Here is a 23879-nt window from a genome sequence, read left to right on the forward strand (position 1 = left end):
TTAAAGCTTTCATTCTTAACTTGTGTTATTCACTCCTTGGCTGCTAAGGACATCCAATTGTATGGCATCCAATCAGCCTTTTGTGCTGAATTGAAATGAGTTCATGTCTCGTAGATTGGATTGGATTGGATAACTTTATTCATCCCGTATTCGGGAAATTTCATTGTGGCAGTAGCAAGAGGGTGATTAGATAGAACAACAAAGCAAAAGCACAAAGTACAAAGCAATGTCCGATCCATTTGAAGTGAGAGGGTGGCAACTAAATAACGATCGTTTTTTTCGCTGCCAGTCCCTCCCACTTTAATGTATTGGACGTCTATTGCTGTCAATGGTGTCAATTAGTTAATGATATACATAAGCTATAGCTACCTTCTCAATAAGAATTATTCAGATGGAGTACTGTACTGTACATTGAATTGCTTTTGTAGTCATGGATACTATAGAAACTGACACTCATCATTCTTATTCCCAGGTGATGCCTTTCCAACAGGAACCAATCCCTTCCTTGCTGGTTATCCATGCCCCTCCCCCTTGACCTCTGACCCTGCATACAGATCAGCCAATCCCAGTGGTTTGCCGATGGCTCAGCTTTGGGCATCACACGCTCACGAAGGTAAATGCATGCCATCGAGTCCATCAATTGCCTCAATAAAAGACACAAATGGCAGCGCGTTGTCGAGAAGCTGCTGTTAGTTGGCACCTGCAATTTGACCCCTAAGGTCTTTTCTTCTTTCCCCTGTCTCATCATTTCCACCAGTGGGATTCCTTTTTTATTGGTCTTTGTCCGCTTGTAGTGCTGCTCCTGGCCTTGTCCTAAATGTGTCTCACTTCTTTCCTCCAGTCAGCAACACTCACTTTCACCTGCCACATCTTTTTGTAATGTGTTATCTTTTTTTGTTCTTTTTCTTTTAAATCCACGTGCCCAACATGCTCTCTAATTCTATCTTTCTGTCCCACTTTAGAACTCTTTCCTTTTCTCTCTCTTTCACTGACCCAGCTTTTCAACACACCCATGCATGTCTTTGTCCTCTGTCCTCTATTTTTTTCAACTAAGTGATTGAATGTGTGCCCTCTTTACGTGTCTGCTGTTTTCCTGCTGGCGTGAGTGAATTTATTGAATGAGGAAAATCTTGTAATGCACAAGGTAAAACCTACAGAAGGACAAATAGATCACAATTTGGCTTTGAAATCTGAGTGATTAGGCAGTTTACCTGAGTGCGATCTGCCTCACGTAGTGCTGTTGGCTATGACGGCCATAAGTGACTAATGCATGCAAGACAATTAAAAATAGCAACAATATAATCCACGCAGAATTTATTTTCAATGTTACCAACTTTTACATTCAGCATTCCTAAAGGTCTATTGTGGCATATCAATATCGGGATAGATTTTTCTCCATTTCGCACAGCACTACTTTATTGTGATAAGTAATGTGTTTTTACCCACTTCATCGTCCTTTTTTCAGTTAAGGCAGGTCATCACAATCATGTGAGTCCCTCTAAGACAGATCAGGACTTGCGTACAATAAGCATTTGTTCGTCCCAGAAATAGCGAGAAATCCTATCTGACCTATATTCAGGAGATGATGGAATGGATGGAAATTTGACTTAAAAACCCAGCCTGAATTATCTTGCTAAACCCCCGCGCTGACTCAAGAGTTCACAGACATGGATATAAATACAATCCTTCAGGGCTTATAGGTTCTTAAAACCTAGTCCCTAGCTGTAGTAGCAACTGGAGGTAAAACTAAAAGCATTTCAGCCCAGCAGCTTAGAGTCAAAGTTTGAATGTGGTTGGGACTCACCCACGCCTCACAGAAATAAAAGCTGAGAGAGACAAGAGACCTCATTGCTTACAGTTTAGCGTGTTTAAATGAAGCTTAGTGATGAAGCTACCCTGCATTCATTTTCCCTCTCTGTGTAAAGTCTTACCTGTTTAAATTAAATACAAGCCTAATTTTGGGTCACTTCCATGTTAATTTTAGGGTACCTATACCAGTCACTGCACTAAAGATTCGAATATTTTAATGTCCATTCAACAATAATGTATTTTGTATTTCCACTTATCTATGCACCAGCACTGCTTGTTTCTCAGTTTCTGCCCCTCACAATGTAAAAAGATTTACATGCTGGTTCTGCTTCAGTCTATCATGCTGGAATGGCTGCGGCATCTTTGGAAATGCCTTGGCAAGACCAGGCAAGGCGACTCTGACCGAGCATGTGCGAATGTGTGGCAACAGCAGTCAAACTAAGAGTTACAAACAAGCACATCACTAGCATGGAAATAAACGGCAGAGGCTTTTTTCTATATTAAGAGCAAGTCTCTGAGAACAACAGCTGGCTTTGAGGCTAACTTGATCCCATTGCTGAGCTCATATATGGAACAACTGAGTTCCCAGGTGAAGAAAACAAGGGACAAAAAAATAGAAATGACTAAAGTTTGACATTCATTTTGCCATTTCTTGTTATGCTCAAACAGGTGGTTGTCAGACTACAACCAAATTCATTTAATGTTTTTTGTGCACCGCTTCAGTAGATGCCTGGAGTGTTTTTCTAGGCTTAAATTTCAGTTGAGCATAAAAACATTGAATATTAATATATTTATAGTAATAAACACACTGAGATGATATCAGAATTAAGGAGCTGCATGGGGAGAACGCAATCATTAAGTTTTATGCTGTAATTTCTGTAGGGCATATTTATGAAAGCGGCGATATAACTTTGAAATTTGTTGCTTTGCCCAGATACAATGCTCAGTAATCAGTCCAGGTTTCTTGAGTGGTTTGAAGCACAGGAGCATTTTTGAAAACGGATCCAAGCCACAAGTATTTCTTTTAATCAGTATTTTGTCCTTCAGGCACTGAAATATTAACTGCACAGTTGGTAAAATATGAAGTGTACAAGTCTAATCACTTACGCAAGAATCCAAAGTTTCATAATCCTTTAATTTGGATGACATTGGACTACCAGAACTTCAATATTCGTTCATTCATGCTTGCTAGTCAAAATTGAGTCAACGTCTAGCGCCACCAATGGTTGTCACAGAGTTGAATGTCAATGTGTTGAGGTGAAGCTATTTACGTAGATCAATGTATATATTGAGTGAGTGAATTAACTGGTTTAGTTCAGTTGCAATACATTTAAACATACTAATCAAATTGTGTTCTGTTTGTCTGTAGGCTACCATCTTCCCGGCAGCCTATACTCAAGCCCCTACCTGTCTTTGGGGCACTTGGACCCACCATCAATTTCCCACAATCATCTATATGAATCACATAAAGGTCAGTCACTCATAGTTATTTCCTTTTCACCCCGACTCATTTTTAGTGCCTTGGACTTATTCATTTTAGCATCAAATTTGCCCTAACATCCAAATGTCTTGATTTGGAATTGAAGCGTCTGTCTTTTTTTCATAGAGAGCTTTTTCCTGCCAGCACCTATCAGCCAGTCATCCCTCCACCCCCCATCTGCTTCTCAAAGCACACTGCCTAGCTTGACACCGCCCCAAAAGGCACCACGAGACGGAAGCAGAGAACGGTCCTGTCGGGGTGAACGTGAAAGAGACCGAGAGCGTTCACGAGAGGAGCTGCGAACACACAATGTGGTGGACCTCACGCTGGATGGAAGGAGCGAGGAAGACCGCCGGGGGCGCCTTGGGGATAAGGAGCGAGACAAAGAGAGGGAAAGGGACACAGAGAGAGATGGTTGGTCTTTACATCATCACCACCATCAACAGAAATCAAACTCTCAACCCTCCAACGCAGAGTCCAGGTCAAAGCCATCACCTGCGCTCCCCTCAATGTCCCCGAGCGGCGGTGGAGGAATCCCCCGGCTTCATGGACACGAAATGGACCGGGGAAGCCGTGAGGGGGAGGGCGGCTCAAGAGCCCATAATCACTCTAACCGTCACTCGAATAACTCGAACTCGTTGACAGCCTCTCCCTCAGAACGGCAAAGGAGGAATGACTCGACGCTCCAGTTCTCCTACGCCCTTCCACCTTTCCTGCAATCTTCCATCGCTGCAGTGTCCCTCCCTCATATACCTAGAGAGTCTTCAAGGGAGCAAAGAGTTACCGCGCCAACATATGTACCTTCTGTGGAGGTTTATGACGAGCGGATCGGTCCCATCCAGATTGCGTCGCAGGCAAGAGACAAGCACGGTGACAAATACAGAGACCGAGACAAGGAACGCGATCATGAAAAAGAGCTGGAACGGGAAAGTTACAGGTTTCCAGACAGGAATTTGATAGAGCATCCTCAACTTTCCCACCCTGCTGACTTGGGCAATCATCGAGAGGAAGGTTCCGTAATTTGTTCCAATGGAAAACGAGGCCAGGACTCTTCTCACTCTTTTAGTCAATCAAGGTTTAGCCCAGAGGCTCGGGACATGTCCAAATACTCAAGTCGCCTTGGCTTAGAGCGGACTGGCACGGACAAAAATTGGAATTCCATCAGTCCTTTGACAAACTATGCTACCAATCACATGGCAGCCCTTGCTGCCCAACATGGACGAGCCCTCTCTTCTCCACACAGTCAGCAATCACACACACAAATGTCACATTCCCCTCACACAACCAACCGGCCAACCACTAACTCAAACTCACACAGACATTCCCCACAAACGGAACGTGGACAGAGCCGTACGGGCGAGGAAGGGAGTCAGAGAATATACTTGGACCCTTCAGCCCTCTACCGACCAGGAGTGTCCGTTGGGGGGGAGCGAGGTGCCGGCCCCCCGGAGGTCTCAGCCATGCAGAGTCTCATTAAATACAGTGGAAATTTTGCTTCTGAGGGACCGTCCTCCTCCGGGCTCGCAGCAGAGAGTCGAGGTCCCTTTGGGGGTTTGGCTAGTATTGGGATGGTAGCCGATCGAGACCGAGAGCGGGAAAGAGATAGGGAGAGGTCAGTTATTGGCTCAAGTGCTTCTGGGTCGTTACGGGTGCCGCCGCAGTTGAAAAGAGAGCAGGATCGGCCCGACAGCGCCCGCTCCTTTGGTCGAGAGATTGAGGGGGAAGTGCGTCACCCGCCAGTCGGCATTGCTGTGGCCGTGGCCCGACAAAGAGAAAGCACAAGCAATAAACAAGCTCCTGGATCTTCAGAACCCCAGAGATCTCTTCTGACAACAACTATTAAAGGTAATGATTGCTTTTTTTCCATGCAATGGGTTTGAAATCTGTTGGGGTTTGAGTTTTGGTTCAGTTCATGTTTTTGCCTTAGGGCGTATTCATGGCCAGGAAAGTATGCATACCTAAACGTAGTTTGAAAATGCCATTGTGAAAAACTAACCCTCTTTCCAAATCATGTAAAGGTGATGTTTTTTTCTGGTTACTTGGTAAAACTCCCCTATTTATGTTCATACACTTAATGTAACTTTAATAAACAAGTGAAAAATTGGTGGTAACTAACTGATAGCTTGTTCACTTTGCTGGCAGCTTTGCAGAGCTGTTGTTTGAGGATGACTATGACCTAAGTATAAGTATAAAAAAAAAATCACATGTCATTTGACTGACTGCCCTGTGTATCAATCAAGTGACAGGACGAATGATAGGCAGATGGCTATATTTTAGTCAATACAATGAACGTTATTTGTATCTAATCAATTTCTGACAATGTTGCCTCCGGGTGCTAACAGACACATACATAATGCACATAATGTACATGCATACATAATAGAATAGCTAAGGAAACCAACACATGCAGATGGCCATCAGGTATCAATAGGGCTGGGCTACCCAATTCATCAATCACGATTTACCAGTCAATCACCAAGGTATTAGTGCTAGATGGGATCACAATAAGCTTTGAACCAGTGCAACATTGTTAACTGACAGGCTAATTCCATGCCCTCTAATACTATGTACATATACCTGAAAATATTCTACCTGTTTTGCGATGTCCCGCACTGGACTTTGTCCAGTTAACTCGGTGCATGGATCGGCATAGTACTAACCATCTCTAGTAAGTTGCCTTTTGATAGTGTCTTTTTTTTCTCGACTCCCGAGTTGTTAGGGATGTTTTCAATAGTAAAATATCTTGAGTTACTGACATCCTTCCTGCTTCTCCCTGTTTGGGTCCACGCGTTGTTTCTCGCCTGCTCGCCCACATTACTATGACAAAGTATTTTGCAGTACATTTGTTTTTCACACGTGTATTTTGGAAATTAGCCACTTTAAATCACACCCTATGTGTATTTTACACTTTCTGGTCAGGTGCAAGCGGGTAGATTGTGATATTCCATAATAAACTTATTTTCTCCTCATTTCAAATCACATGCTTCTCTACACCAGCCCCAGTGATACTGCATGGAACTTAGATCTGCTTCGTTAAATGAACCAAGAGCAAATAATCCCTCATTTTACTTACTATGAATTAATAATGATTCATTTTTCTTTGGCTGAAAGTCATATTTTCTCAGCTCTGTTTGACTTGAAGGCATTTGTGGCCATGATATGATTGGAATTTTTTTCCCCAAATGACTAATTGCGTCATGTGATGCATTTTTTTTCTGAGCCTCTTTTTAACGAGTCAGTTGGCCCTCTCCTTCTGTCTATAGTCTTCTTTTTGTCTCTATCTAAATGTCTCTTTTCAGTCTGTCACTGCTCCAAGTGCTTTTTCATCCTCTACTCTCTTTTCATTTCCTTCAATGTCTCCACTTCTGAGTTATTTGGCAGAGAACTCCCTCCTTGTCCCACCTCAGGGCCTTTTCTCTCTCTCTCCCCACTCTTTTCTGCAGGTTGTGGGCTGCTTACAGTTCCCAGCCTCGCCTCCACCCACTCTGCATTTAACATAGTATTTCAGAGTGCAGCTAAAAGCTACAAACAAGCCTTGAATGACAAGACGACTATTGGGTTGTTGCTAAGCAATGATGCTTCTCAAGAGTGATGGACTATGTTAATGTGTGAAAGACTATTGTGAGTTTTTGTAAGGTACAATAGATGACTCATGGAGTGTTTATTAGCATGTGCTTGTGCATGCACGTCCATCCCCGGCAGAGGCTTTAGTCTATGACTTTTTAGGTTACACAGATTTTTCAAATAGTCCCTCCTTTTAAAAGAAACTCTGTACAAACAGCTGAGGATTTGCTGTGGAAAAATACAAACAGATGGAGATAGGCAGCACTGTTGAGATGATACCGGCTGATGGATGAGATGAGAGAATTCTCAGGGGTGAAAAGAATTGAGTATTAGGGAGGTGAGCAAGGGAGAAAAGGTGGTGGCTAATCACTGGCTTTGTGATGCACAGAGGAGGATAGCATGTGGGGCAGTCTCCCTGTAACCTTGGTAACAGTCTTGAAATCTTTCCTGCGGAGAATGTCAGGGTTGGTTAAAGTCTCTTGTCCCTACACACATCCACACGTACACACACGCACTCACACACTCACACACTCTCTGAATGGTTCAACACAGTTGTATAAAACCTTTTTCTCCATTTTGTACCATGGGGACTTTGAGTCATCTTAGTTGGGTGGAGAGCTAGAGTGCAAAAGGATCTTCATGTTTATTCTTTCCTTGATAGAGTGAGAGCAAAGCTCACTGAATTATTGTATTTTTAGCAACATAGGTTTAAAGTTCACTGTGCATACAGACAGCCACTAATGTACTGTGACGTTTGGGTAATTAGCCATGAAGGTTAATATACCAGAAAGAAACTGAAGTCGTCCTCATATTAGATGCCTATGTTGTTGCTTTATGGAAGACATATTTTGAGGTGTTTACTAAAGTTGCTGCTAAATATTTGAACTAGATTATATCGTTGGATGTTTCAGTCTTTGTTTGACCACCTAAAGACACCAAAGCAGAAGGGATTTATTTGGATTGCTGTATACATTAAAAATAATTGCAGATCTGAAATACTCCTGTCACGATTCTAACATTTTCAATTTTATCGATACTCAAACAATAAAATGCTTAATACATTTTTTCTTACTACATTAATAAGTAATGCAAACTAAATGTTAACTTTTAGTATTTCCCAATTTGCGGTCATTATATCTGATAGGAAAAAAAAACCTTCCTCCAATTGCCTCAAATATTAAATGACCCAAAATGTACCAGAAATGACCCCAAATGCGCAGAGAGTTATCCACGACACAATCCATAATGTACAGGGGGTGATCCCAAAATGCCGCAAAATATAGCGGAAGTGACACATAATCAATTGGATGCTAGCCAATGGGAATGATAGTCCAATCCAATTCATTTCAACTGGGAGGACTAGCTGTGAATGCATTTATTAGAGCTATTGACTACAAATTCGTTTTGACTAAAAAAATGTTAACTCGTCTAGCGTTGTCAATGGCAGCCAAGGAATTTGCCAGGAAAATGGAAAAACACCTTCCATTTCTATCGAGAGCAATGCAAAATATAACAAACCTGAACCAAAACGAATTCCTGGTGACCTGAGATAGTGAAAACAGAAAGTAATACCGACACTTTTGCAATCAGATCTATTTTCTGGATGCAGCATTTCAGTATAGATTAGATTAGATTAAACTATTCACCCCGGATACCTAATACCTTTTGATAACCTCTAATCAACATAAAAAATAGATTAAATAGAGAAAAAAAATTACCCAGATAACTTTTCTGGCAAGACTCTCGCAAACGATTTTGCTCTTGCAATTATTGTCCATCCATCCTAAAGAACATTTGGGAAATGTCAAGAGGCCTTGGCTTGCATTAAATGTCCTGGTTCATCCCAAAAGTGTTTAATGGACAGAAAAAATGTTTTAAATTGACCGGGGATTGATTCATTAAAGGATTAATTGGGTGTCCCAAACACCATGATGAGTACCTTGTAAAGTATATTTTGTAAATTCCATAGTAAGACTTCTAACGGCATTCAATTTGAATGGAGCCCCGACTGCTCTGCAGAATCTATGACAAATGGTTCATTTGAGCAGAGCAGCAGGAAGCTGCAAGACATCAAACACTGCATCCTGTCAGGTCAACATTGCGACGATTCTGTTTGATGGTTGGCCAGAGTGAGGTCAGCCAACTGACCTGCAGTGAATTAACCTCTCGCCCCCACTGCCTTGTTGTCGTGTTCTGTAATGAAGCTTGGTATTCAGTGGTCTGTAGCACTTGATTTCTCTGTTGTCAACATAGATGAAGAACGAGGTGAAGAGCGTGCACGTCATCATGAAGATCGACTCCTCGCAGGCCGCTTGGAACGTAATGACAAAATGCTCAGGTGAGGAGGACATCTAACCTGTTTTACATCTCGTCTAGCCTGTTCTAAGAATTATTCAAGAGATGTCTAAACATTAGTTAACCTAGATTGTCTGTGTTACAGTAAAATCCTGATTCGTTTTTTATGTACTTTGCCTTTTGATTCCTCACAGAGACCACAAAGAATTACCCGATTTCACCCAGTTGCACCCGCCGCTGCTCTCCAGCAGTTTGACACCCAATTTGATGACAACCAGTCTCATGACCCCCAACCTTATGGTGACGGGAGGGGCAGGGCGTTGGCATCCTGACCCTTCAACACTGACCTCTAACCCCTGGCTGCCTCGTCCTGGAGCCCCCCCAGTCTGGCTCTCCAGTTCACCATATAGTATGTGAACAGCACTTCTTCTAGCATCTTAATGTGTCTAAGTTCTTACACACCATGATTTCCCCATTAAGCCAGACATAAGCCAGCTTTTATAAAATGGTTAATTCACCGTTGAATTGTAAAGTTTATTTTAATTTATCACATATTTTGTGTGTACATTAAGTCCCACTGCAACAGTGAACCTTTCAAAAATAGTTTGTGTGTTGTATAGGCCACCATTTTCCTTTTCAGCTGTCACCCTCTTTGACATTTGAGTTATTCAACCTAGTGCTAAAGACAGTTTGATTCCGTTTAACACGAGCATACGGCGTGCTTGCGAAATGTTACACGTGGCTGCGTAGTGGTCTTTGATTGGTGTAGTAACAGAGGGAAGTGTTGGCATTCTGTCAAATGGCAGCAGCAGCCTCCCAGGGTCAAGTGGCGCAGACATTCCTGAACTTTGCAGGACGTTCCAGATCTATGTCTCATTCCCAGTCCAAAAATAACCATTCCAACACTCACACAGTGCTTCAGGCTTACATTTTGACTGTAAACACAAAGACATGCAGGCATACAGAGCTCTCCAAGGGCCATTCCAGTCTAGACACTTGAGGAAGAAAAACAAAATCTTGATAAAAGGAGCTAATTTTGGTGCAAGCCCCTGATTTACAGTGTTATCCTTGTTTTCGAACATCCCAAACTTCGAACAAACCAGAGTTGGAACACAATTTTGAGATTTTTGCTTCTGATTTCGAATGAAAATTCAGAACTCTAGCATCCACAACAAAAGCCGGAAAACACACCAGCGGGCCGACCAGCTGACGTACGACTCCCTTTTTTTGTTGTGCATAACGTAGCCTCGGTCCGCAGATGTCTCCTGTTAGTGTCATGTTATGTGGTTTGGGCGTTTTCCCTTGTATGTCCTGTCCATGTGATTACCAGTTAGTTTCACCTGCTGTGTCTTTCCTGATTGCCTTCCCTCGTGTGACCCAGCTGATTCAAATTGTCTTGTCAACCCCTGTCGGTGTATTTAAACCCCGTGTCTCCATCAACCCGGCTCGGAGTATTGTTTGCGTTTGGCGTGTGTTATGTTGGTGTGTTTCCTCTCTTTGTGTTTCACCCCAGTAAATTAGCTTCGTTGTGTTGTTACTTTTTCCATTTTTTTTGTATTTAAGGCTTTGTTATTAACTTTTACGTTAGTGCACCCACACTCGCCCGTGTGCGCCTGATTACCTGCGTTCGGGTCCAACTCCGCTTCACTCACCCCAAGACTCATAACAGTCAGCTACATTTACTGACTGTTTTGTCTTCATATAGAGCACTCTATTAACCCCAAATAATGGCTCCAAAAAACACAAGTGGAAATATTTTCCCCTCATTACTGCTTATTTAAAGTTATTCTGCACTATTGTCCATTTTATTTATTTCTTTTTTTTTTATACAAGGCTGGAGGCCGCATCGCTACAGATACCGTATTTGAACTATACATGTTGGGCAGCCTGGTGGAGCGAGTGGTTAGCGGGTTGGCCTCACAGCTCTGAGGTCCTGGTCACGTCCACCTGTGTGGAATTTGCATGTTCTCCCCGAGCCTGCGTGGGTTTCCTCCGGGTACTCTGGTTTCCTCCCACATCCAAAAACATGCATGGCAGGCTGATTGGACACTCTAAATTCCCCCTAGGTAATGGTGTGAGTGTGCATGGTTGTCTGTCTCCTTGTGTCCCGTGATCGGCTGGCTGGCCACTGATTCAGGGTGTCCTCCGCCTCTGGCCTAGAGTTAGCTGGGATAGGCCCCAGCACCCCCGCGACCCTAATGAGGATGAAGCGGTTCAGAAAATGAGATGAGAGAGACTATACATGTATTTCTACTATTTATTATCGGGAAAAACCTTTAAAAGTGTTTAAAAAGCCTATTTTTTAGGCTTTGAGCACCTTATTTCTTTTTCCATTCATTGTAATGGGGAAAAAATCCATTCAGAACAGATTGTGGTCAGGAACGAGGTACCACTGTAACTCTTTATGTCCTCAAACTGAGTCTTAAAGCAAAATGGAAAAAAAATAGTTGTACAAATGTTAGTTTTCAAATTAGTTATCAAAATTCCCTCTCATAACCTCTTCTTTCTCACAGGTTTGAGCTCTTCCTCGCTTCACCAGACGCTTCCCCCAGGCTATCCACCATCACTACCAGGCTCCATACCACCCCCCTACCAGTTTGTCAGAGACTCACAGACTGGAAAACTTATTGTGATCCCGACAGAACACCTGTCACACTATGGTATAATAATCTTCTTCCGTTCCCTCAATTCAACGGAAGCATCGTTGCTAGATCTCGTTATTAGACAAGACAATTTTATGTGTATCACAATTCAACACAATGTAATTCAAAGAGCTTTACATAAACATGAAAATCCAAAAACAATAAAAGTCACATTAAATCATCAAGCTAGTAGAAAACAATTGAAACACCAAACGAAAAACAATCAATAGGAAGCACAAGTTACATAACTTGAAAGTTGAACTACACAGGCAAATACAAATACGCTCCGTTTTTATTTTTTATTTTAAAAGATCTAATGGTTTAATCACAACTGGATGCTCCCATACCCGGCTTGATCTTGTTTTTCTGAACACTTAGCGGACTGGTTCCGTTACATCATACAAAACACTGAGATTTTACATTTCATTCCAACTAAAACAACTGTTTTGTTAAACCTACGCTCAAATGTTCCTCTTATTTCCCTTTCATTGTGTCCAGGTGGAGATGTATTGGAGCGTGGGACCCCTGTGTGGCCCGGGGTATACGGTGCAGGCACTTCCCTTCAGCATGCAGCTCAGCTCCAACTCCTCTCCCAGCAGCAGATGCTCCGACAACAGGAGCTGCTCATGATCCAGCAGCACACGGCCCAGGTTTTGGAGCTGCAGAGAAATGCACAGTTAGTTGTAAGTGCTACTTGTTCTTCTAAAACACAGAGGGCCCGATTGATTGAAGGTTACCATGTATATGCAAATAGATGTATTCAGTATTTGCAATGTGTTTTATTATACCAAAAGTCAATTGCAATAGCTAATATGGGGGTCTGTCAATTGTATGCTCTTAATGAAGTCTTTTTTTAATCCCATTTTTTGATAGTTTAACTAATGTCACCATGTTGTTTAGTGCATTGTGGGATCCAGGAAATGCACATATTTAAAGCATTGTGGTTTTGGTCCCTGCTAAAATGGAAACCGACTGACATATCTTAGTAGGGGTGAACCAGAAAGCAGCAAGCACACTGGGTTTGGGCTCGTGACAACAACAATGTATGTTTTAAACACTTAAAACAAATTCTGGCCAAAATCAGACCCAAAGAGTTTCTGTCTAAAACTCAGAGATCCAGGACTTGCTTGTTCACAGCTTGTTCCCATCTTTTCAGAACGTATTTTCAAACAGATTTCATTAAATTCAATGAAAAACATCAAAACGACTTTACAACACCTTTAAAATGAGTTTCACTTGTAGATGTCCAATCCATTTAAAGTGAGAGGGCATGCAGAAAACGTTTGTTCATTCGCTGCCAACCCTCCAACTTGAAATGAATTGGATGTCTTCTGCCGTCACAGTTAGGCCTTTAAAGATATTAATTTACATTAGATTATGCAATACATCAGTATTAATAAGAAAAAACATACATGTACATTTGTAGATTTTTTTTAACGGAAATGTGGTTTTGGTAGATAAAAATGGCATCACTGCAATAGTAGTTTTGTCTCCTCACACTTCAAATTATTTCACTAATAATGTCATTTTGCAAAATGTGTGCGCTGAAAACAACACACTTCAAAGTCTCAAACATTTTAATGAAAATAATATGAACATTTTTACACAATTTTCCACTTCAGTTTGTCACTTTGATTGAACATTTACCATGTGGCAGTTGGTTTAAAAGTCTTAGTAAATCTATCTCAGGGTTAAACAAAGTAGTTTTAGTAAAAATAAACAAAAAAACAATTTAATATTTTGAAACTGAATGTTTCATGTTTTTTTTCAGGAGCATTTAAAGGCCAGTGAGCATCAGCCAAACCATGATGACAAAACAGAAAAGTCCAATGCTGAACCCAAAGCGCGACAATCTTCAGCATCTTCCCAATCTCCCTCACACATCCTCCAATCCCGCAAGCCTCCCCTAATGTCTCGCTCACCGACACCCTCAACGTCTTCGCTTACGCCGCTACCATTGCTATCCTCACCGGTTATACACCTGAAGTCAGAGGAAAGGAAGCAGAGAGTGTTGTCTCACCCTCCCACTCCCTTGCCACGCACTCCCTCCCCATGTTCAGCCTCGCCACCTCCATCCTCACCACGGCTGCCGAAACATGAGTCTGGCGACGATGCACAGCCAGATAGGAGAGGTCGGAGAGATGGACGAAAAGCTGATTTCCAAGCCATCTACACCGGTGAGTCATTCAATCGCAGTTCGGTTATGCCTTGTCTATATCTCATTGGCCATTAACGGCGATAGACGTCCAATCCATTTGACTTCAAGGGGCAGAATTTCCATTCGTCCCTCCCAGTCAAAATCGATGAGATTTTAATCGCAGACAGTGCCGATTTTAATAAAACTAACACATTTTCTTCTTTTTTTAACTATATAACACACTGTCTAACACTAGATATATTTTTGGGCTTGCTGTAAACATTCACCTTTTTGGTGCCTTTGGCGGCTATAGATGTCAATCGTATGAACTGCAAGGCTTGTCACTATTAACTAGGGTTGCCAAATATTTTTGTATCCGGTGCGCAATCTGGGGCAGCAGCCATTAAGTTAAAAAGATGTGTTTAAGAAATGCAACCAATAACAACCCGCCAAACTCTGAAACCAAATTTATTTATGATGGTTGTCTCAATTAGATATTCTTTCACACGAGTTGGACTCCGGGTCAACTAATTTTGAGACTGCCAATATCGAATACTAGGCAATGTATGAAGGAGGGAAACTAAAGCACATCCAAATATAGAAGCTCTGACTTACCTCATTGATTACATATACCAAACTTGTACCACTAATTGGCCTCAAGATGTCCATAAAGTTACCTAATTGGTGCTTGTTGCCAACCATACGTGAATAATGCATGCAAAAGAATTGAAAATACCAACCTATATAACACACACAGAGCAAACCGTTCCAACAACTTTATTATTTAATTCATTATTAATGATATCCTGACTTAACATACAGCAAACTTAAAACTCAAACCTAATAGTCACTGCTATTGGTGGATAATTAAATATCTTTAGATTTGAGCAAAAATATACATGCACTGCTGTCTGTACTGCTTCAAACATTTGTTGCAGGTCCTTTTTTTTAAATGACATCGAAAAGTCGGTTGTATTGTATTATAACTGTGGCATATCGATATTGTGACCAGCATTATTACGTATGTACCTGGGTTGGCAGTGAATGAGTAAAGAAAGTCAAGTATGTGCGCCTTTTAACTTAAATAAAAACATGTATGTATTTTTTCTTTGTGATCACAGAGCTGTCACCCAGTTACCCTTACCAGTCGATTACTACTCCTTTTGGTCAGACCGTTCCATCTTATCACAACACAGAAGCGCTTCCACGACGGCACTCCCACACTTTGGACTTGAGTCCAAAGTCCTTGCCCTCAGCCCATCTCCATTCAAGGCTGCTGGATGCTGACATCAAACCACAAAAACTGACAACAGAGAATAAGTCCTTCCCGATACAGGAACCTGTCGTTGAAAAACATCAATCGGATTTGATGCCAGAACCACTTATTCCTCTAGTGCGTAGCTGCAGTCCCGTCGGGGCTAGGCAGAATAGACAAGATGAAGGGGTGTCGTTGAATCGTGAGTCGATTGCTCCGCAGGTTGCTATTCCTTCACCACAGCAGAATTTGAGTGTTGAGGATGTCAGGCTCGAAGACAAGGATGGACAAATCAAAACAGAGTTGCAATCATATCAGTGTCAAGAAGCTTATTCTTCTCCGCACAATGGAGCTGAGCCTGCAACAGTTGTTTACAAGGAATTTGAGCGAATGCGATACCCATCGAACCACACAGAAGATCTGGAGAGTCCGGAATTCACTAAGCAAAGCGCCAGCGCTGAAATTGAATCCCAACAACCAGGTACATCAAAGCACCACACTCCAAGTCAGATGGAAGACATGTCCAATATCGCCCACACGCCCGAGTCGCCGCTCCCTCTGATTGTTGGTCCCGAAGACCCCATGTCGGGCATGCTTGCTCTGCTCAAAGCCAGCGAAATGTCTCAGCCGTATCCTCTCAGTCAGACCACATCAATGCTCATCCACCCGACTGAAATTGCTGCAGACTGCAGTAATGCTTGTCCGCTGGAGATTGTGGCACTGGAGGGCATGGCCTTGCTTAGCCAAATGGTCAAGCAGGAGATGGAGAACATCAGCACAGAGCAAGGTAAGGGGAGCAAAATTAATATTTGGTTTCTGAAATTTCCAAATTAATCTTTAATGCTTTATAATCTTTTATGGGGTTTGATATTTTTTAGTTTTGAATTTTTCAATTTTTGTTGTATTTTTTAATATCTTGTTATTAATAATGCCGCCTGATCGTGTAGGGCAGGGGTGTCAGACTCGGGTTGGTTCGCGGGCCGCTTTAACGTCACCTTGATTTCACGTGGACCATTTTATATAAACTTAGATAGACTTTTTATAAATGGATTAAAAGAACTGGATTAAAAGCCCTGAATATTCAGTTTTTTATAGATCTAAAATAATGTTTATTTTAGCCTTTTTTAATATATTTTTAGATTTTACAAAATGATTTTTGAACTAAAAACACAGAAAAAAATGATTAAAAAATTACAATTATTGATTTAAAGGGGGGAAATCGGGAAATTTAATATACATCTAAACTCTTCATTTTAATTTGATCCTAAAACAGAAAGTTGGCACTCATGATTTACTTTCCCGGGCCACACAAAATGATGCGTCGGGCCAGATTTTGCCCCCGGGGCTGCCACTTTGACACATGTGGTGTAGGGGTTCACTAGACTGACTTCGTTGCGGACAGGCGGCGGCTCGATTCTCGCCGCTTGCGGTATGATTGTGAATGCGAATGGTTGTCTGTCTCTCTGTGTGCCCTACAGCTGACTGGCGACCAGTCTAGAAAAAGTTTATTAATATTTCTATTAAATAGATTGTATGTATATCGCTGTCAACAACGTCCAATGAGTTCATCTACAATTACCCTGTTTTATTTTTGTCTTCATCCCATTTAGATTTGGCAAAAGAAGGTTTGGACTATCTCCTTGAAGCAAGCAGACAGATTCTTCTGGAGGCCATAGAGGACCAGTCCCACATTGATCTTCCCCGAACTCTCGATCCCAACAGGAAATACAGCTGGAGACAGAGGAAAGAGGAGCCGGTATGAAAATATAAATATGGCTGTCCACAAGGAAAAAGGTGGCAAAAAAGACCTCAACTTTCCTTTTGCCTCTTCCCTTACAGCTCTTTAGCAAAATATCCATGGAGATGTTGGATGCGGTGGAGGTGGAATACCGCATCCGCTTGGCTGAGCTACAGAAAACATACAAGGAAAAGCAGCGAGAGATGAGCAAGCTGCAGAGACGCAGAGACAAGCAGTGAGTGTACACTACACTACACTACTGTTGTCTCTTGGGATGTCACGATCACATATTTTTAAATATGAGTCAGAGTCACCTGAGAATCTGCTGATACTGAGTCCAATCCGATTCCAAGAAAATGTATTGTATATATTCAAACCTCTTTTTTTTTATACCCTTTTCCGATTCTCTGAAAATGAATGATTAAATTGGAGACATCCCTAGAAAAAAAGAAGAAAAACTACCAATACTAAGGAAAGATACTCGATACAAAATAGGATTTTTTTAAAAAATGAACTCTTTTGGTGCTATTACCAACAAAAAATTTAAAACTCTTAAATTGAATTAGTCACTATTGAAGTCTAGCTCCGTCAATGACAGCCAATGAGTAACCAATCTTAATGCAAAAATATCCTCCATTGGGTTCAATAATACTGCAAAATCCAATTTACCCCATGACAATATTTTTTTCGTGACCTGTGGTCATGCAAAAACAAATTAGTCAGTATCAGTACTTTTGCAATCGAGTATTTTATCTGGATTTCATTGGTGATACTTAAATACTTTTGATAACACTAAAGGACATGCACTGACGTACGCAGTTTCAAACACAAACTCAAACTCATCTCATCTCATTTTCTGAACCGCTTTATCCTCACTATGGTTGTGGGGGGTGCTGGACCCTATCCCAGCTGACTTCGGACCAGATGCGGGGGACATCCTGAATTTGTGGCCAGCCAATTGCAGGACACAAGGAGACAAAAAACATCCATGCTCACACTCATACCTAGGGGCAATTTAGTGTCCAATCAGCCTGCCATGCATGTCTTTGGGATGTGGGAAGAAACCGGAGTACCCGGAGAAAACCCACGCATGGTGGACTGACCTGGATTTAAACCCACGTCCCCCACTGCGCTAACCACTCAGCCGCCAGGCCGCCCCAATACACAATCTTTTAACTCTTTATTATTATGTCAGTGAGCGGCTTCAGGAGGACGACAGGCGGAGTCTGAGTAGGCGGGGCCGAGGTCGACCCAGGAAGAGAAAACACTTGGCAACACCTCCCAAAGTGGATGGCAGGCCTGCAAAGTGAGTGTGTCCCACTTTCTTTTAAATCTATAAATCACAAACTGACAGATTTGACCCATTTCGCAGTTTTAACTGTGTCTCAATGTACAAATATTCCCTTGTCTCAGGGTGGGAAGGACAATGCAATACTCTGGGGACTCTGAAACAGGCGAAGGACACAGAAAAAAGTTTTGGCTGTCCAGAGAAGGCGAGGAGACAGAGTTCGGAAGTTACGGCATGAAGATAATTAAAAAAAAGAATCTATACAAAGGCTGGAAAGACCAGGACTCATCTAGCAGTCATGTTCCAGAGGTAAAATACATGATATATATGTGTGTGTGTGTGTGTGTGTGTGTGCATGTGTGTGTGCATGTGTGTGTGTGCGTGTGTGTGTGTGTGCGTGTGTGTGTGTATGTGTGTTTGTGCGTGTATGTGTGTATATATGTACAAATATATATACACACACACATTTATTTCTTTCTTTCTCAATATTTCCAACTTTTCTGTGCGTGTTCCGCTCAAATTAATGATGTTCCTTTGCTGTTCTCAGGGGCTGAAGTTGAAACGTGGCCACGTGTGTGAGCAGGAGCAGCTCGCCTCTGACCTTGATAGAGCGCTTTCGCTCTCGCGGCTCGACTCCATGGGTGCGTCTCGTAAACTTGCTTCCGGATCGAAAGGAGAGCGACCGAGGGGCAAGTCCACGGACGGCCAAACGAAAGAGCGAACTCTCCACTTGTCGTCGAAGGGCAAATACAAGGTCTCTGCGAAGGCTTCAGAGGCCATGCGGAAGGTGAAAGGTCAGAAGAAGAGTGCTTTTTGCTCCCCAATGAGGTCAGAGCTCAGCAGCTGCTCTAACAGTGAGTACCAACTTGGGAAACTATCTTAACCTGAATGCAGCACTTCATTATCATTTAAAAAAATAGATATGTAAAGTGTAGCCTTGGTTTGTAATAGACTTAATTCATGCACTGACAATGACCGTGATAGGCACAAAGCACAAAAAACATAGGAAAAATGCAACAATCTTAGCAAAAACATGTGTTTTCTAAGAAATCCATTGACGGTAGCATTACTAAAATCTGATTTATGCAAAAACAGAAAGAATGCAGAATATGGGCAAACTTTTTTTTACCTATAAGAGCTACATATTAGGTTTAGAAATATTTGAGTATAAAAAATTGCCCAAAAAATTAAATATTAGTAAAAGCATGAATGTTAGAGTAATAAATAAACACGATTGCTGTAATTGTTAGTTTTTAATATTTTTAATAATAATTATAAATATTTTTCTCTTTATTATTTGACTCCATGAGTCACCCTTGCCAATTAGTTAAGTCACTGACAACCCTCCCAGTTCAACGGATTGAATGTCTAAAACTGCCAATGGCGCCAAAACAATAAATGTTGACTGCCATCCCAGGCATATGTAATGTGGCAGTTTAAAAAAAAGTGTTAGTTTTATTAAAATCTCACATTTGAATGGCCGACAAGGGGAGCCAGTTCATTTTTTTCTTATGTATAGCAGGACATTTTTGGGGAAAGTGTTGGGTTTCCACACTATTAACCACTTTGTCCTTATAACAGACTCTGATTCCGAGGGTCACAATTCTGCAAGAGGGGGCTGGCCCTCTCTCACAGGGACCCGGCCCCTTGGCAACCTGACTCGCAAGAGACACGCTGCCTTGTCGCCGCCCGGCGTGCTGTCCAGTTCTAAGTCCCAGAAGAAGAAGAAGAAAAAACATAAGAAACACAAGCACTTATCCCTGCTGTTGGAGGAAGCAGGCCTGAGCTCCTCTGACGACTCCTTCGATCAAGGTTACTGACCCCGTCTTAGAAATCCGCACTGTTAAGTCAGACAATACCTTGTCTTTTGAGTCTTGTCACAGCTTGTCTGTTTGCCCTGTGTGAAGGCAGCTTCCCCCCACCCACACAGATTGTGCTTTAGCTTAACCATCGCTACCTCGCTCTCGCTGCTGGTTTCTCTGCAAAGTTGCCTTTTTTTTTAACAACTACAAAAAAAGTTTACATATTTCGATGGTGTTTTTATTGCCTGGATTGCAAAGCATTTTTGTAGAGTTTGTACATTGAATTGAAAAATTGTTTGAATTTGTGAGATTTGTTTTCATAAAGTTGTATCGCAGTTTGGTACCTATGAAAGCTTTATTAAAGGTTTGGACCTGATTAGTATGGAAAGCCAAACGCTGTGGTCCTTGTGTCGGCTTCATCTGTCTTGTCTGTCTTTAGTCATTCTGTCCAACTGCACCTCCACATGTCCTCCCAAGAGCCTTTTGTTTGTCCAATATCCCGCAGCTTGGCCCAGGTTGGAACGACTACTACGTTCAATGTTGCAAAGAGATGTTCATTCTTTAGCTTAGTCCATTGTGGGAGCTTGAAGGCCTTTTTGAATGAATTATGTTGATCCAGATGTTGCCAACAAATAGACTTTTGGGATATTTGGACAAAAGAGCTCCTCGTCTGTCTACTAAAACTTCCAATAACACTTTTCCGCATTTACTTTTTGCTGTCAACGTCTTTGCTCTGTCAGCCACCTGCCCCTCCCCCTCCTCAAATTGTCTTTTCCGTTATGCTTTGAGTGTCTCTCTGCCTGTTCGACATGCTTGTGCTGCTGCTGCTGCCGCCTCCGCTACCACGACATTACAGAAGTTTGGCAAGGACTTGCTCAGCCTTAAGCCTGAACGCTTCCTCGCCGCGGCTAGTCTACGCTCTAACTAAAGCGTAGACTAGACTCTGCTAAGGTGTGGCTGCGCTTAAGGCTTGGCTGCACTCTCGCCAGCGTGCTGCCCCGCCCCGCCCCGCCCTGCCTGAGGCCACACCCCTGTCACCTGCTCTGTAAGTAGGATGTGCCCCTCTATTTTCTCCACCGCTAACAAGGACAATTCTGTCTGGAAAGCCGCTTGAGCCTTTATTCCGTATCGCTAACACGCAGTTTAAGGTCTGTACTAGTGGGCTCTGTCCTCACTAGGTATTACGATAGGAGCAAATCTACATGTGCCTACAAGTGAGACATAGTCATAGACGTACTAGTAAGACTCATTCTGGTAGTGTACTGAAAAGTCTTATTAGTGAGGGCAAATAGCTGGTACATGGACATTAAACTGCACATCCAGCGTATTGAATGAAATCTCAAGCGGCTTACCATAAAGCTAAAATTCAAATCAATTCACAGAATATCAACTTTCACTTGGTTTTTAATCGTTTCACTGACAAATTCAACTGTTTTTGAGAGCCATTGTTACAACTTTTTTACCTGTTTTTGTCTCTGGCTGGCATGACGAAGGTTGTTACCGTGGCTACTCAAACTTCGTACGAAACGGAACGTAAGGGGCCTCACAGGGCTGTCCTCTCAGTGCCTGCCTTGTCCTCTCTGTTGTCTGCCTGCGGTTGTTAACACACAGTGAATTCACAGTACCACTAATGCTCCACATCTGCTTTCCAGATTTACTGAAGCTGGAAAATTCATTTGAAAATTGGCGTTCATGGTTTCACAGCATTACACGGCCAATTTTGTTGACCTCAAGTGGTCATACATGCACTTTTTGAAACTGGCCATTTGAAATGACAAATACAATGTAAATTTACAACCAGCCATGAAATGATGACCTCTTGCAAAATATAATGGTATCTTTCGCAAGGACCGTTTCAAACTGTAATGCCTTTGCAAGCATGATAATTTCACTTTCCTTTTGTGCTATTGATTAAGATTTTGTATTTGCAGCAGTGTAGCATTGCGCTGTAACAGAGGAATATTAAAAATTAGTTAAAAAATCTTAAGTAGCTCGTATTGTGCAGTTATATGCAGTAGGGTTATGAAAAGTATTGACACTGAAATGTTTTATTAGAATACAATATTTGATTTTGAAATTATTTATTTGTTTTTGTATTACCACTGCTCACCAGAAATTTGTTGTCATTGGGTGAATTTGATTTGACCAATGACAACGCTGGAGAGCCGATCCATTCGAAGTGGAAGGTAGCAATGAATGAACGACTGTTCAGTTGCTGCCAGTTAAAATGGATTAGACGTCTACTTGTGACAAACTCATTTAAATAATTTTAAATTTGATTTTTAAGACCCACCGTATTGGACATCTATCATCGACAATGGCAAGGAGTTAATAAAAATAGAATGCTTTAACTTTTTTTATAATAAAAATCTATATAGTACTAGAAATGACCTTAAGTATTTTTTGTTATCTATATTATTATTATATAATATATTTTTCATTTTATATTAATTAATGTATATCGGTACACTGGTAGAGAGTTAAAAGTTTCAGTATCGTGACAACAGTATTATACAGCAATACAATATACAACTGAGCACAATCATCTTTGTAAAGGCAACCAATTTGATGCGGTTCTTGTACTAGTTTTGATTTAATTGTTAATATATGATGGCACTAGTACTGTACTCTGCATCCACCTCAGTGTTAACACTCTAACCCCGCAAGGAGACGATCATCCTGCTCATCTTGTTAAACCTAACTGCTTACTACCAGCCACATGCCGCTAACCAGCAGTGCCTCAGTGAATGTGTGGGGATGTACTTGCATGGGTATTGTCTGTTTGCTGCAAAGTCTTGTCAGCCACTGTTGGAGGAGAAAGTGGATTTCTGCTGTTTTTTTATATTCCCTTAAGCCCCTCCCCCTTAATAATGGATAAGTCAGAGATCATAATGGATAAGTCAGAGATCACATGGGCTTTGAGGGTGTGGATGTATAGTAATCGTATGCCTCAAAATGTGCATGCATGCTGTTAGGTAGAGGTTTCGCTGCAGAATTTTGATAATACAGCATACAGGCTTGTGGATTGTGTTGCTCTCTTTCGGTATGGTTTTCATCCGTCGACATTGAGTGAATGGGTTTGTGTTAATTCTGTCTGGGTTGCTTTGCTGTTTCCAAGCAGAGCACAAAAATCAGCTTTTCAAGAGAGCTTTTTAGTAGATTTAAAACTTAACGACATTTTACATGTCTATTGTCATCACCTGTTGTCACAATGAATTTCCAGCCCAATTTTTACTGACATGTTACCTTACAGGGATCAGCCTCAAAATGTCCCTATCTCTAGTCAAGACTAGTCTAGCCAATTGGATCATCCTGACAACCATATGAGAGTAATGCATGCAATACAATAGGAAATAACACATAATTGACACAGACAACACAATTCATTACAATTTCCTCACAGTTTGGGGTCATTGGTTCGATCCCAGGTTGGACCGCACTGTGTGCCGTTTGCATGTTCTCCCCAAGCTTGCATGGCTTTTCTCTGGGTACCTCTGTTTCCTCCCACATCCAGAAACCATGCAGAGTAGGCTGGTTGAAGACTCTAAATTTCCCCGAGGTATGAGTCTGAGCGTGAATGGTTGTCTGTCTCCTTGTGCCCTGCGATTGGCTGGCCAACAATTCAGGGTGTCCACTGCCTGGTTCCCGTAGTTAGCTGTGATAGGCTCCAGCAACCCCAGTGCCCCTTGTGAGGATAAGATGTTAAGAAAATGAATGACTGAATTACTTGGTATTTATATTAATTGATATTAATGTTATTGGCTGGCCACCAGTTCAGGGTTTTAGGTTGAGGCACAATCTCCTGCTCCATGTCATGATAGGTGATTTTTGTCATATCAAACAGCACAATTAGTGCCATTGAAGACAAT

The 23879-nt window shown here is 41.8% G+C and overlaps 1 protein-coding gene across 4 annotated transcripts in view; it reads left to right on the forward strand.

Moving 5' to 3' along the window:
* tnrc18 (trinucleotide repeat containing 18) overlaps positions 1-23879 on the forward strand; it is a 52725-nt gene that overhangs the window by 16011 nt on the left and 12835 nt on the right. For all 4 annotated transcript variants that reach the window (XM_077618468.1, XM_077618470.1, XM_077618471.1 and 1 more), the window contains exons 3-17: positions 473-613; positions 3179-3280; positions 3416-5134; positions 9107-9191; positions 9343-9557; positions 11662-11808; positions 12289-12473; positions 13562-13967; positions 15049-15969; positions 16793-16938; positions 17022-17155; positions 18116-18226; positions 18334-18517; positions 18756-19062; positions 19790-20020. In XM_077618468.1, coding sequence (XP_077474594.1) covers positions 473-613; positions 3179-3280; positions 3416-5134; positions 9107-9191; positions 9343-9557; positions 11662-11808; positions 12289-12473; positions 13562-13967; positions 15049-15969; positions 16793-16938; positions 17022-17155; positions 18116-18226; positions 18334-18517; positions 18756-19062; positions 19790-20020 — 5034 coding nt within the window. The remainder of the gene's footprint in view (positions 1-472; positions 614-3178; positions 3281-3415; positions 5135-9106; positions 9192-9342; positions 9558-11661; positions 11809-12288; positions 12474-13561; positions 13968-15048; positions 15970-16792; positions 16939-17021; positions 17156-18115; positions 18227-18333; positions 18518-18755; positions 19063-19789; positions 20021-23879) is intronic.

The sequence above is a fragment of the Stigmatopora argus genome, chromosome 14, assembly GCF_051989625.1.
Source record: "Stigmatopora argus isolate UIUO_Sarg chromosome 14, RoL_Sarg_1.0, whole genome shotgun sequence".
Lineage (NCBI taxonomy): Eukaryota > Metazoa > Chordata > Actinopteri > Syngnathiformes > Syngnathidae > Stigmatopora > Stigmatopora argus.